The sequence below is a fragment of the Cebus imitator genome, unplaced genomic scaffold, assembly GCF_001604975.1.
Source record: "Cebus imitator isolate Cc_AM_T3 unplaced genomic scaffold, Cebus_imitator-1.0 Scaffold306, whole genome shotgun sequence".
NCBI classification, from domain to species: domain Eukaryota; kingdom Metazoa; phylum Chordata; class Mammalia; order Primates; family Cebidae; genus Cebus; species Cebus imitator.
The window spans coordinates 208,139-223,230 of record NW_016107621.1 but is presented as its reverse complement, the minus strand read 5'-3'; the positions used below and the strand labels follow the sequence as shown (position 1 = coordinate 223,230).

Sequence of the window (15,092 nt, the reverse complement as noted above, 5' to 3'; positions counted from 1 at the left end):
GGGGTTTCACCATGTTGACCAGGATGGTCTCTATCTCTTGACCTCGTGATCCACCCGCCTCGGCCTCCCAAAGTGCTGGGATTACAAGCGTGAGCCACCGCGCCCGGCTTATTTTTATTTTTTAATTGAGATGGATTCTCACTCTTGTTGCCCAGGCTGGAGTGCAGTGGCGCAATCTCAGCTCACCGCAACCTTCATCTCCCAGGTTCAAGCCATTCTCCTGCCTCAGCTTCCTGAGTAGCTGGGATTACAGGCATGCACCACCACGCCCGGCTAATTTTGTATTTTTAGTAGAGATGGTGTTTCTCCGTAGTATTGGTCAGGCTGGTCTCGAACTCCCGACCTCAGGTGATCCGCCCCCCTCCCCCTGGCCTCCCAAAGTGCCGGGATCATAGGCATGAGCCACCGCACCTGGCTATTTTCTTTTTTTGAGATAGGGTCTTACTGTGTTGTCCAGGCTGGAGTGCAGTGATACAGTCATGACTCACTGCAGCTTCAACCTCCTGGGTTCAAAAAAATCCTTCCACCTCAGCCCCCAGGTAGTTGGGTCTACAGGTATTCACCACCACGCCCAGCTAATTTTTTATTTTTTGTAGAGATGGTGTCTCACTATGCTGCCTAGGCTAGTCTGGAACTCTTGGGCTCAAGTGATCCTCCTGCTGTAGCCTCCCAAAGTATTGGGATTACAGGTGTGAGCCACTGTGCCCAGGCAACCTTCCAGTTTCACGATCCCTTCCCAGCCTGACTTCCAGCCTTGGTGTGTAGTTACAAATGCTTACGAGGGAAAACATCATGACCCCAGCTAGTGTCCACTTTGCTCCACCTGTGAGGGGCGAGACCTCAAAGAGGGTGTGGTCTGGGAAGATATCCAGAATGTGTTTGTTTAACCTCGTTTCCCCACCTCCCTCTTCCCTGCATCCCCATTCCCCCCAATACAGTGTCTGAGCCCCTCCTATCTGCCCCTGCGATGTATGGCCGGAGGCTGTGGGCGGCTGCTCCGGGGACCTGAGAGCTGCTCCCTGGGCTGTGCTCAGGCAACCCAGTGTGCCTTGTGCCTGCGGCGCCCCCATTGCGGCTGGTGTGCCTGGTGGGGCCAGGATGGGGGCGGCCGCTGCATGGAGGGTGGACTCAGCGGCCCCCGTGATGGTGAGAGGGCTTTGGGGGTGGAGGGAGAGGGGCTGGTCCTTGGCTGGGGTCTGATGCAGTGAACTTGGGGGTGCTGGGCCAGACCCAGAGGTGGGGCTCAGAGGAAGCAGAAGGGAGGGCGTAGGCGGCTGGGGCAGGTGGTACAGGGGCCCTCCGCAGACAAAATGCTGTATTCTTGGTGCTAGGGCTGACATGTGGGCGTCCGGAGGCCTCCTGGGCCTTCCTGTCCTGCCCCCCGGAGGATGAGTGTGCAAACGGGCACCACGACTGCAATGAGACACAGAATTGCCACGACCAGCCCCACGGCTATGAGTGCAGCTGCAAGACGGGCTATACCATGGACAAGTGAGGCTGCAGGGGGTGGGGGCCCAGACAGGCTAGGGTGGGAGAGTGTGGGGAGCAGTAACAATGAGGCCTAGAGCAAAGCAAGATGGAAAAAAAGGAAGCCCAAGGCATGAAGGCAGTGGGATTGATCCCGGGAGGGTAAGAGTGGTGAGACTGAGCAGGGAAGAATGAGTTTAATAGGGTACCCCAATGGCTGGGCACCGTGGCTCATGCCTGTAATCCCAGCACTTTGGGAGGCCGAGGCAGGTGGATCACTTAAGGCCAGGGAATTCGAGACCAGCCCATAGGGAGGCCCCCATCTCTACAAAAAAATAAAAAAGAAAATAGGGTACCCTCAAAAGAGGAGAGAGGGTTGTAGGCTATACCTGGAGGGCGTGGTGGGCTAGATCCCGAAGAGGAGTTGGAGACGGGACAGACCAGGACTGAGCAGCCAGTTGAGAAGAGGGTGGGGTAGTGGGTGCTGACCATGGTGCCATGAGGAGGGTGGCCACCTGCCCTGACCCCCTCTTTGCACCTGCAGCGTGACAGGGCTGTGCCGCCCAGTGTGTGCCCAGGGCTGCGTAAACGGCTCCTGTGTGGAGCCCGACCACTGCCGCTGCCACTTCGGCTTTGTCGGCCGCAACTGCTCCACGGAATGCCGCTGCAACCGCCACAGCGAATGTGCTGGTGTCGGGGCGCGCGACCACTGCCTGCTCTGCCGCAACCACACCAAGGTGGGCCGCCCAGGGCCTCAGACCCCCGACCTTGGGACCCAGGCCCTTGCTGCTTAGGCAGCTTGCATCTCATTCTGAGCTCTGATAAGCCAGGGACAGATAAGCCAGAGCCCTGTCCCAGGGAGATGTGTGGAGACTTGGGGGACACTGCCTGGGTTTGTATCCCAGAGGGTCTGGCCTGGAATAGTGGATGGAGGGGTGCTGGGCCAGGACAGGCACGTGGAGGAGGCTTTGAGATGATGGAGGGAAGGGTTTTGAACTCAGGACTTTGGGCTGCAGGTGTGCCAGGGAAAGCGGAGGCTAAATCCCAGGCAGCCTGGGATTGTCCAAACCAAGTACCCAAGCCGCTGCTGCCCTCCCATGGGCTCTCAGAACCTGCCCCCTGTGCCTCTCACACCCTCCCACCCCTAGTGACTCTCTAGTCTCTCTGAGCACCCTGTCCTCGCTTCTCAGGGCAGCCACTGTGAGCAGTGCCTCCCACTGTACGTGGGTTCAGCTGTGGGAGGTGGGACCTGCCGGCCCTGCCACGCCTTCTGTCGTGGAAATAGCCATGTCTGCGTCTCCAGGAAGGAGCTCGAAATGGCCAAGAGGGAGCCAGAGAAGTACTCATTGGACCCAGAGGAGGTGAAAGAGAGTGGGGTTAGATGCCTGGGTCTGAGGGAGGAGGGGCTGGGAGGGCTCCTGGGCCTGAGGCAGGAGGGACTGGGGCCTAGACCCCTGGGTCTGAGGGAGGAGGGGCTGGGGGCCTAGATTCCTGGGTATAAGGGAGGAGGGGCTGGGGGCCTAGACTCCTGGGTCTGAGGAAGAAGGGGCTAGGGGCTTAGACTCCTGGGTCTGAGGGAGGAGGAGCTGGGGGCTTAGACTCCTGGGTCTGAGGGAGGTGGAGGGTGTGAGCCCGGACTCCTGGGTCTGAGGGAGGAGGCAGGTGGGAGCCCGGACTCCTGGGTCTGAGGGAGGAGGCAGGTGGGAGCCTGGACTCCTGGGTCTCAGGGAGGAGGGGGTAAGGGCCTGGACTCCTGGGTTTGGGGGAAGAAGGGCTCGGGCCTGGACCTCCTGGGTCTGAGGGATGAGGCAGGTGGGAGCCCAGACTCCTGCATCTGAGGGAGGAGAGGGGTGGGAGACTGGACTCCTGGGTCTGAGGGAGGAGGAGGTGGGAGCCTGGACTCCTGGGTCTGAAGGAGGAGGAGGTGGGAGCTTGGACTCCTGGGTCTGAGGGAGGAGTGGGGTGGGAGCCTGGACTCCTGGGTCTGAGGGAGGAGGGGGTGGGGGCCTGACTCCTGGGTCTGAGGGAGGAGGGAGTGGGAGCTTGGACTCCTGAGTCTAAGGGAGGAGGGGGCTGGTCCATGCTTTTCTGTGATAACACTGTCCTTGCTTGACCAGATTGAAAACTGGGTGACAGAGGGTCCTAGCGAAGATGAGGCCGTGTGTGTGAGCTGCCAGAATAACAGCTATGGGGATAAATGTGAGAGCTGCCTGCACGGCTACTTTCTCCTGGACGGGAAGTGCACCAAGTAAGAGGAAAGGGCTGGGGAGCCCGCCCTTTGAACTGGGAGTAGCTCTGGAACCAGACTCCCTCCTTAGTCCCGTGTCCTCAGTCAGGAGGGGATCACATCCCCAGGGAGCACCCAGGCTGGGGTCATGGTGAGGAAGGAGCTGGAATGTGATGCCGACCCCTACCTCCAATGTTAGTGCTGAAGTGCAGGCCACAGAGCGGGCTGATGGAGAACGAGATGGGGTGGCTGAGGCCAGAGGCCTTGGAGCAGCCTCTCCTTTCCGTCTCCTCCTTTCTGCGTGTTCAGTGAGTGCTGGAGTCTGTGCAGCTCAGGTTCCAACCCCAATGGCAATTTAACTGCTTTGTGGCCTTGGGCAAACAGCTTGACCTCTGTGAACCTCAGTTTCCTCCTCTGGCCTGTTGCACACAGTTGAGCTCACATATGCGGTGTCCATCCTGAGTCCCTGCAGGCCATGGGGGCTCCATAACCTCAACTTCTTCCCCAGATGCCAGTGTAACGGCCACGCAGACACATGTAACGAGCAGGATGGGACGGGCTGTCCATGTCAGAACAACACAGAGACGGGCACGTGCCAGGGCAGCTCCCCCAGTGACCGTAGAGACTGCTACAAGTACCAGGTGCGGCTGCAGAAGCGAGTGATGGGCCTGGCCCTGTGGGGGTCAGGGCTGGGTGAGGTAGCCAGGCTCGGGCAGGACTGACAACATGACTACCAGTCAGTGGTTTTGGGATCAAGGCCAGCTTGAGAGACTGCTCCTGAACCCCACGCAGTTACAGGCCCTGGGCAGTGATACTGGGGATCCAGATTTGAGCCTCTGGGGGCTCTCAGACTGGTGGGGAGACAGTCTCCATTTCAGATAGTCACAGCTAGAGGCAGCACATGCCAGGAAATCTACCGCATGGTAGCTCAACTGAAAAATAAAATAGGCTGGGCATGGTTACTCATGCCTTTAATCCCAGAACTTTGGGACGTTGAGGTGGGAGGATCACTTGAGCCCAGGAGTTCAAGACCAGCCTAGGCCACATAGTGAGACCCCATCTCTGAAAAAAATTTAAAAATTAGCCTGGCATGGTGGCATCCATCTGTGGTTCCAGCTACTTGGGAGGTGGAAGTGGGAGGATTGCTTGTGCCCAGGAGGTTGAGGCTGCAGGACTCTGTCTCAAAAAAAAAAAAGAAGAAGAAAAGAAAATATATTTACTCTTAGAACTGAGGGTCTTCTGAATCTAGCAATTCCAAAGGGGGAAAAAAAAAGAACCGAGGACCTTGGGTCTACCTTCAGGACTGGTTGGATCCAGGTGCTCACAGAGTGCTATCAGGAGTCTCTCTGCATCTTGACTCTGCTTTCCTCTGCACTGGCTTCATTCTCAGGCAGATTTTCCCCGATTGGCAGACCCTTCTGATGAGCTGAGACTAGCAGAGTTCTCATATCATTTAAATCCCAGATTCAAATTCCCCTTGAGTGCATGTCCCTTTTTCTTCTGCAAGGAGGCTCCTGGAGCCCCTGCATTGGCCACCTGGCTGGCTGCTGTGTTCCAGGCTTGCCTGCATGACGTCCCAGTCTCCGTCCTTAGAGTACAGCTCCCACCACCCCACCCACCCACCTTCTCTGTGCAGACTCACAGGGAAGAGAAAGTCTTTTGCTCTTAGTCTCCCTTACCCATCTACAGAAACATAATAGCTACAAAGATGCAATTCCACCCCAAATGGCAACAGTTTTACAAGCCCTTGAGGATTCTGTCCTGGGCCAGAATTTCTGCTTTCTTTTTTTAATTTTTAATTTAATTTTTTTTGGAAACAGAGTCTTGCTCTGTCACCCAGGCTGGAGTGCAGTGGTGTGATCTTCGCTCGTGGCAGCCTCCACCTCCTCGGTTCAAGTGATCCTCCTACCTCAGCATCCTGAGTAGCTGGGACTACAGGTGCATGCCACCATGCCCAGTTCATTTTTTTGTATTGTAGTAGAGACAGGGTTTCACCATGTTGCCCAGGCTGGTCTCAAACTTCTGATCTCAGGCAATCAGCTTGCCTTGGCCTCCCAAAGTGCTAGGATTACAGGTGTGAGCCATCACACTTGGCCTAGAGTTTCTGCTTTCTTGATAAGGAAAGGGTCTGTTGGCTTTTACCAGGGAGTCTCAGAGATCAGATCAGACCTCCTCCTCTACCAGGTCTGTTGGCTGTTCAGAAGTAGCAGTTTTTCTTGGTTCTTTTTTATGTATTTATGTTTGAGACAGGGTCTGGCTCTGTCACCCAGGCTGGAGTGCAGCAGCGCAATCTCAGCTCAGTGCAGCCTCCGCCTCCCGGGTTTCAGTCACCCTCCCACCTCATCCTCCTGAGTAGCTGGGGCTACAGGTGTGCACCATCATGCCTGGCTAATCTTTATAAATATTTTGGTAGAGATGGGGCCTGACCATGTTGCCCAGGCTAGTCTTGAGCTCCTGAGCTGAAGCAATCCACTCACCTGGGCTTCTCAAAGTGTTGGGATTACAGGCCTGAGCCACCATGCCTGGTCCAGTTTTTGTTTTTGTTTTTTGATACAGGGCTTACTCTGTCACCCAGGCACAATCATAGTTCACTGCAGCCTTGAACTCCTGAGCTCAAGTGATCCTCCCACCTCAGCCTCCTGAGTAACTATAACTACAGGCACACACACCACCATGGCTGGCTAATTTAAAAAAAAAAAAATTAAGTTGGGGATCTTACTGCGTTGCCCAGACTGGTCTTGAACTCCTGGGCTCAGGCGGCACTCCTGCCTCAGCCTTCCAAAGCACTGGGATTACAGGCATGAGGCACTGCGCCTGTTTTCTCTTGGTTCTAATAGTGATTGCAGTAATAGCTAGAATGCCAGGAGCGCCTGCCGCAGAGCTGGATACAGTACTGTGGAGACAGTGGTGACAGCATAGATGGAAAAGGCTTCGCAAGACTGTGCTGGGTCCTCAGTGGGGTACAGACTTAAGAGGAAGACAGATTCAGAGACATTAAATGTCCTAGCTGGGTGCAGTAGCTCATGCCTGCAATCCCAACACTTCGAGAGGCTGAGGCGGGTGGATCACCTGAGGTCAGGAGTTCGAGACCAGCCTGGCCAACATGGGGAAACCCCATCTCTACTAAAAATACAAAAATTAGTTGGGCATGATGGTGTGCACCTGTAATCCTAGCTACTCAGGAGGCTGAGGCAGGAGAATCACTTGAACCCAGGAGATGGACGTTGCAGTGAGCTGAGATCATACCACTGCACCCAGCCTGGGTAACAGAGCGAGACTCCGTGACAAAAAAAAAAAAAAAGTCTTGCCACAGGTCAAGCAGTCAGTTAGGCTTGGAGCCTGGAGTGACCCTGGTCTGATCTCAGAACTTGAGTGGTTTCCACTAAGCCACAGGAATCATGGCGATTATCCAGCCGCACCTTCATTCAGCACAGTCACTGAGCACCTAGTATATGCCAAGCACTGTGTGGGTTGCTGGGGACACAGCAGGGAACAAAGCAGGCAAGTGTTCTGTCCTTAGGAGTTTGCGTTCTCATGGAGGCGTCCAGATACGAACAGACCCGTCAGATGCTCGTGTGTTAGACAGTGATAAGCTCAAAGGAAAGTTAAGCAGAAAGAGGGGCTGGGCTGTTGGGGAGTGGAATGGTAGACACAGTGGCCAAGGAAGGCCTATATGAGAAGGAGGCTCTTGAGCAAAGACCTGAAGGAGGTGAGGGTGCCTGACAAGCTGACAGGTGAGAGGAGAACCATGCAGGCAGATGGTCTGCCACTGCAAAGGCCCTGGGGTGGGAAGGTGCCTGGCACGGTCTAGAAGTAGCCAGGCAGGCGGGCGAAGCTGGCTGACCCTGCACCGAGTGTGCCATGCACATGATCTCAGTGGTCCTGAGAGCATGCTGTGGTTGCTCCCTGTGTGCAGAGCTCATGGGTTAAGTCTATGTGTTCAGGCTCAGTGAGGTTAAGTCGCTGGTCCAAGGCCACACAGCTAGCCAGGAGGTAGAGTCAGAATGCAGCAGTGCTCTTTATTGCTGTACCTCAGAGTGCCAGAAGCCTCTGTATCAGGGTGCTCAGGTCACTAGGGTGACACCAGGGGCAGCAGTGCTGGAGTGTCAGGTCCTGGCAGTGTCTACACTGTGGCAGAGAAGTTCCAGGGGGTCACAGGGAAGTGACCGGGGCAGTGGAGGGTGCAATGGCCACTTAGCAATGGGTATAGAATATTCACCACTGCTGCTTGAGGGACAGACTGGCACCGCGCTCACCCCTGATGGCCACCGCCTCTCACCCTCCCCGCAGTGCGCCAAGTGCCGGGAATCGTTCCACGGGAGCCCGCTGGGCGGTCAGCAGTGCTATCGCCTCATCTCAGTGGAACAGGAGTGCTGCCTGGACCCCACGTCCCAGACCAACTGCTTCCACGAGCCCAAGCGCCGGGCACTAGGCCCCGGCCGCACTGTCCTCTTTGGTGTGCAGCCCAAGTTCACCAACGTGGACATCCGCCTGACACTGGACGTGACCTTCGGCGCTGTGGACCTCTATGTCTCCACCTCCTATGACACCTTCGTGGTCCGTGTGGCCCCTGACACCGGCGTCCATACTGTACACATCCAGCCACCCCCACCCCCACCACCCCCGCCGCCCCCGGCAGATGGTGGGCCCCGGGGGGCTGGGGATCCAGGAGGAGCAGGAGCAGGGGCCAGCGGTGGGCCGGGTGCCCCAGCAGAGCCACGGGTGCGGGAGGTGTGGCCACGGGGCCTGATTACCTACGTGACAGTGACAGAGCCGTCAGCAGTGCTGGTGGTCCGCAGCGTGCGGGACCGACTGGTCATCACCTACCCGCACGAGCACCATGCTCTCAAGTCAAGCCGCTTCTACCTGCTGCTGCTGGGCGTGGGAGACCCAAGCGGGCCCGGCGCCAACGGCTCGGCGGACTCGCAGGGCCTGCTCTTCTTCCGGCAGGACCAGGCCCACATCGACCTGTTTGTCTTCTTCTCCGTCTTCTTCTCCTGCTTCTTCCTCTTCCTCTCACTCTGTGTGCTCCTCTGGAAGGCCAAGCAGGCCCTGGACCAGCGACAGGAGCAGCGCCGGCACTTGCAGGAGATGACCAAGATGGCCAGCCGCCCCTTCGCCAAGGTCACTGTCTGCTTCCCACCTGACCCTGCTGCCCCGGCCCCTGCCTGGAAGCCCGCTGGGCTCCCACCGCCTGCCTTCCGCCGCTCTGAGCCCTTCCTGGCACCCCTGCTGCTGACAGGGGCTGGTGGGCCCTGGGGACCCATGGGAGGGGGCTGCTGCCCGCCAGCCATCCCTGCCACCACTGCTGGGCTGCGAGCTGGGCCCATCACCCTCGAGCCCACAGAAGATGGCATGGCTGGCGTGGCCACGCTGCTGCTCCAGCTGCCTGGTGGGCCCCATGCACCCAATGGTGCCTGCCTGGGGTCAGCCCTTGTCACACTGCGGCACAGGCTGCACGAGTACTGTGGGGGCGGCGGGGGTGCGGGGGGCAGTGGGCATGCGGCAGGCGTGGGCCGGAAGGGACTGTTGAGCCAGGACAACCTCACCAGCATGTCCCTCTGACCAGCCCAGGGTTCTCCTCCACAGCAGCTGGGTCGCCTGACAGGGCCACCCTGAACTTGGGCCCCTCCACCTGGGGGACCCTGGACACCATCTCCTTAGAGACCACTGGCTCCCTTCTCCCAGGGGTGCCCAGTCACTCCTTTGTTCTGCATTTAGCAGCTATTGATTGAGTACCTGCTCTGTGTCAGGCACTGTCATAGGCGTGGGGCAAAGCAGGAACCTAGAGATGAGGTTCCCTGATCTCATGGGACTTAGGTTCTAGAGAAGGGAGACAATCAGCACACGCACACACCCCACACATGCACACACACACACATGCACATGTGCACACATTAGTAAGATGGTTTCAGAGAGGGAGAAGTACTGTGAGGCCTCCAGAAGACGTGGCAGTGAGGGATGACGGGGTGAAGTCAGCTGAGCTGACTTCAGAGAGGCCAGACTGAGAATGCCTGAGAAGAACCAGCCATGGGAAGAGCTTCAGGAAGCGAAGGCAGGCAGAGGCCCAGAGGTGGGAGCAGGCTTGTTTTATTAGGACCAGAAAACTGGCAAGTGTGACCCAGTCTAAGTGTGAGGAGACGAGGCTGGGGACGGGCAGGGGCTGGACCACCTGGGGCCTTGTGGGCCCCACATAGGATTTGGGATTTTATTCTCAGAGCAACTGGAAGCTGTTGGACGGTTTGATGAAGGGGAGTGACAGGATCCTATGTACCTATCTGAGAATTTAAGAGGTTACTCAGGTGTGCTGTGGAGAATGGATTGGAGGGACAAGAGGGACAGCAGGGGCATGGTGGGCCAGAGCAGGGTGGTGGCAGTGAGGGAGTGGAGCTCAGACGAGGATGTGTGTGGAAGAATGGGATGATGGTGTGGATGTCAGGGTGAGGGAGGAGACAAATCCATCATGACCCTTAGCTTTGTGGCCTGAACTGTGGGTGGATGTGGAGGTTGTTGATTGAATGGGGCAGACTGGGGCTTGTGAGAAAGATCAGAGTCTGGTTCTTGATGTGAGATGCTCTTCAGACAAATCTTCAGTCAGGTCCAGCTAGGATACAGAAACACTAGGAGTATTTCAACAGCAGAAATTGAGTGGCGGTATTGATAGCGCTGGCAAGGGAAGCAGCTGGGAAGAGACAAATGGCACCATGAGACAGTTTGGAGGTGAGCAGGACCCCCAGGCTGCAGGGTCAGAGCTCAGTGGTGGTGGTATTACCTGACCGGGGACCAGGGTTACCCAGCGAAGCTAGAGCAACAGAGACCTGTTAAGAGAGAGCCTCAGAGGGGACAAAACCACTGCTTGAGATGCCACTCTAGTTGGGCATGGGGGACACTGAGGTTGGGGGTGGAAATGCCAGAACTGTCAACACAGCCCTGTTCCAGACAGTGCTGCCTGGAAGATTTCTGGGCTCTCCCGAGGGGCTGCCCCACACCCAAGCCACCTCCTTGGACTCCTGTCCTTTCCCCCTTGAGGACCTCCCTCCCTTCGTCATGAGCTGTCTTGAACTTGGGACTCGCCTTTCCTGAGATGTCCATCATCAGCTCCTGGAGGAACTGGACCCTGCATCTTTCACTCGTGTAGAACCTCAGTGTGAGAGGCCCTGCTAATGCGTGCATATCAGAGACAGCAGGGGCCACATCCGAAGAAGAGGGGAGCGGTGGAATTAACAAAAAGTGTGGGGAAGACCCAGGTGTCTGAGCGCATCTGCACATGTCACAGGAGGGATGGGTCTCAGCTCTGACCCAGCCCCGAATGCTGGATAACTGGGATAATTGCCCTTATGATGGGGCCATCTCCAAGCTGGGATGGCTTTGTTCCTGGGTAAAGGGTCTGCCATGACCGAGTGCAGTAAATACCAATAAACAGCTCTTGTTTCCCAGAGGAATGTGCTGAGGGGAGACGTGGGCAGTGAGGCCTTTGACCCTCCCCTATAGATCTTATGCAGGTTGACCCCAGTTTGGCTCAGGAGGGAAAACAGGCTGCCTTGGTCCCAGCTATGGCTTTGGTTTTGTTTTGTTTTATTTTTTGCTTTTTGGGGGGACAGAGTCTCACTCTGTCACCCAGGCTAGAGGGCAGTGGCACCTTCATATCCCAGGTTCAAGTGATTCTCATGCCTCAGCCTCCCAAGTGGCACCTTCATATCCCAGTTTCAAGTGATTCTCATGCCTCAGCCTCCCAAGTAGCTGGGATTATAGCCACTCTCCCCCATGCCCGGCTAATTTGTTTATATCTTCAGAGGAGACGGGGTTTTAACATGTTGGCTGGGCTGGTCTCAAACTGACCTTAAGTGAGCCGCCTGCCTTGGCTCCCAAAGTGCTGGAATTATAGGCGTGAGCCACTGTGCCTGGCTAATTTTTGTATTTTTAGTAGAGACGGGGTTTCACCATGTTGGTCAGGCTGATCTTGAACTCTTGACCTCATTATCCACCCGCCTCAGCCTCTCAAAGTGCTGGGATTACAGGTTGGAGCCATTGTCCCCGGCCCATGATATTTTCATACTTTGTGGGCATTTTAAGGGATTTTCAGGGCTTACTTGGACCTCACATGAGTTTTGCCTTTATGAGCTGACAGTAGCATTTACCCTCCAGGATGTGACCGTGAACTTGCACTTATATGAACTGAGCAGCACGTCCTGGACTGTTTGCTTAACATGTTACTGCTGTGGTTTCATTTGGCCTTTCCAACAACCATATGAGGTAGGTACCCTGTAATCCCCATTTGCAGATGAGAACACAGAAGGTCATAGACATGGGTTTGTTGTTGCATGACGGCTGTCAGTTGACTCTCAGACACATGTGCCTGACCAGCATGCTCTTCTGCCTCCTGAGGAAGGACCACTTAACTTAGGTTGATGGAGCTGAAAGCTGTCCCAGCACAGAGCGGGCACTGGGCAGGGTCCAAAAGAGTTGATTTCTCGGCCGGGTGAGGTGGCTCATGCCTATTATCCTAGCACTTTGGGAGGCCGAGGCAGGTGGATCACCTGAGGTCAGGAGTTCAAGACCAGCCTGGCCAACATGTCGAAACCCTGTATCTACTAAAAGACAACTATCTGGGCATGATGACATGTGCCTATAGTCCCAGCTACTTGGGAGACTGAGGCAGGAGAATCACTTGAACCTGGGAGGCAGAGATTGCAGTGAGCTGAGATCATGATACTGCACTCTAGCCTGGGCAACAAGAGTGAGACTCTGTCTAAAAAAAAAAAAAACAAAAAAACAAAAAAAAAACAATTTCTGCTGGGGATAAGGCAGAATTTAGCAATTAGAGAGCTAAGGAGCTCTAGATGTGCTGCCCTTAGAGGGAGTCCTGAGGCCGTGGAGTTTCTAGTGCATGAGCAGAAAGGAGCTAAGTTTCTTCAGGACTCCTCTGTGTTATGCACAGACTGCTCAGGTGAGGTCTCTTCCTAACAGTCATCCTGTGACTTTGCCTTCCTAAGCAGACGATCTGCATCATGACTGGGCCTTTTCCCTGGGATGCATAGCCATGCTCCCTCCGACTCTGACAAATGGCCCATGGTACGTGTTCCTCCCTCCACGTCAGCCCTCAGCCATCGCTTCTCCCTGCACACACCTGAGTGCAATAGCGCATGCTGAGGTGGGGGAGAGTCAGGGCACGGAAGGCTGGACGCCTGGGTTCTAGCCCATGTGTGGCTCCCAACCCCCTGGGGACTTCAGAGATAGAGGAAATATTTTACTGAGGGCCTACAGCCCTCCAGGCACTGTGCTGGGTGCTTGGCGTGAGTCTTGGTCTTCCCAAAGTCATTGCTGGGAGGTGACAGCTTGGTTTTCCATTTTGCCCATTTGAAAGCTCTGTTGCCTAAGAACTCAGGGCTAATTGAGACAAGCCAGACTATAACACAAGCCTGTCTCTGTTGCCCCACACATTACCTCCAAAGTGGCTTCCCTTTTCTAAGCCATTGTCTTCTGATTACCTGCATTGTGCAGGGAGCTGGGGACAGAGCAGTGAACAAGTTCTCTGCCCTCATGGAGCTGATAAGCCAGCGTACTGCCCAATAATAAGTAAATCATGCAACATGCTGGAAAGTGACCAGAAAAGGCAGTGAAAGAGCAGGGGATTGGCACTTGCTTTTTTTTTTTTTTTTTTTTTTTTTTTTTTTTTTTTTTTTTTTTTTTTTTTTTTTTTTTTTTTTTTTTTTTTTTGAGACGGAGTTTCACTCTTGTTGCCCAGGCTTGAGTGCAATGACGTGCTCTCGGCTCACTGCAACCTCTGCCTCCTGGGTTCAAATAATTCTCCTGCCTCAGCCTCCCAAATAGCTGGGATTACAGGCACCTGCCACCACACCTGGCTAATTTTTGTATTTTTAGTAGAGACTGGGTTTCACTATGTTGGCCAGGCTAGTCGCGAGCTTCTGACCTCAAGTGATCCACCCACCTTGGCCTCCCAAAGTGCTGGAATTACAGGTGTGAGCCATCGAGCCTGGCCTGGCACTTGCTATTTAACATAAGATGGGATGGGAAGGGCTCTCTCTTAAGATGACACATGAACAGAAATGAGGGAGTGAGCCAGAGGGACATCTGAGGGAAGAGCATTCCAGGCCGAGGGAACAGCTAGTGCAAAGGCCCTGAGGTTGGAGTGTGCCTGACATTTCAGAGAAACAAGACTCGTGGTTGGAGCGGAGAGGGAATAAGGGGTGATAGAGAGACAAGGTCACAGAGGGAACAAGAGCCACATCCTGCTGTCCCCGCACCATGGTGAGGACTCAAGCTTCCACTTGTTCAGGGCTGGTGCCATGGGAGGATTCTGAGCCTGGAAGGAATGGGCTCTGACTTCGGTGTGCACAGGATTCCTCTGGGAGGAGGAGGCTAAAGGGGTAGGAGAGGGTAGGAAGGCCAGTCAGGAAGCCCCTGTGTCCACATTGAAGAGGAGAGTGGCCGGAACAAGGTTGGGATAGCAGAGCAGGGAGAAGTGGTGAGATTCTGGATATATTCTGAAAGTAGAACCAGCAGAATTTATTGACAGATTGGACACTGGGTGAGAGAGAAAGTGGCTCAGCAACGTAACAGAGTTTGCTGTTTCCTGGAATGGCAAAGAGTAGGCAGAGTCGGTTTGGGGGTTGGGGTAGATCAGCAGTTAAGTTTTGTACATGTCAAATTTGAGATGGCTCTTAAGATATCCTGAGGACTTTTAAAAAAAAAAGCTGGGCATGGTGGCTCACGCCTGTAATCCCAGCACTTTGGGAGGCTGAGGCGGGCAGATCACGAGGTTGGGAGATCGAGACCATCCTGGCCAATATAGTGAAACCCTGTCTTAAAAAAATAATAATAATAATTTAAAAAAAAGATACCCTGAGGGAAGATGTCACTCAGCGAGCGAGAGAACAGCAAATAATAAAGTAACAGTAATATATTAATATTAGAATAGTTACATTATACATATTATAGTAGTATTAACAATGATTTTGGCCAGATGTGGTGGCTCAACTCTGTAATCCCAGCACTTTGGTAGGCCAAGATAGGCGGATTGCTTGAGGCCAGGAGTTTGAGACCAGCCTGACCAAGATGGTAAAACCCCTTCTCTACTAAAAATAGAAATATTAAGGCCGGGTGTGGTGGCTCACACCTGTAATCCCAGCACTTTGGGAGGCCGAGGCAGGCAGATCACCTGAGGTCGGGAGTTCGAGACCAGCCTGACCAACATAGTGAAACCCTGTCTCTACTAAAAATAAAAAATTAGCTGGGCGTGGTGGTGTATGCCTGTAATCCCAGCTCCTTGAGAGGATGAGGCACGAGAGTCACTTGAACCCAGGAGGTGGAGGTTGTGGTGAGCCAAGATCGCACCATTGCACTCCAGCCTGGGCAACAAGAGTGAAACTCTGTCTCA

The 15,092-nt window shown here is 54.9% G+C and overlaps 1 protein-coding gene across 3 annotated transcripts in view; it reads left to right on the top strand.

Moving 5' to 3' along the window:
- The window catches only part of MEGF8 (multiple EGF like domains 8), a 55,115-nt gene extending 43,983 nt beyond the window's left edge, over positions 1–11,132 (top strand). For 2 of the 3 annotated variants that reach the window (XM_017503068.2, XM_017503069.2), the window contains 7 exons: positions 939–1,146; positions 1,332–1,491; positions 2,012–2,204; positions 2,658–2,828; positions 3,585–3,715; positions 4,203–4,335; positions 7,985–11,132. In XM_017503068.2, the coding sequence (XP_017358557.1) occupies positions 939–1,146; positions 1,332–1,491; positions 2,012–2,204; positions 2,658–2,828; positions 3,585–3,715; positions 4,203–4,335; positions 7,985–9,259 (2,271 nt within the window). In that variant the 3' untranslated portion in view covers positions 9,260–11,132. The remainder of the gene's footprint in view (positions 1–938; positions 1,147–1,331; positions 1,492–2,011; positions 2,205–2,657; positions 2,829–3,584; positions 3,716–4,202; positions 4,336–7,984) is intronic. The other variant, XM_017503070.2, reaches the window with a different exon arrangement.
- Positions 11,133–15,092: the final 3,960 nt, after the last annotated feature.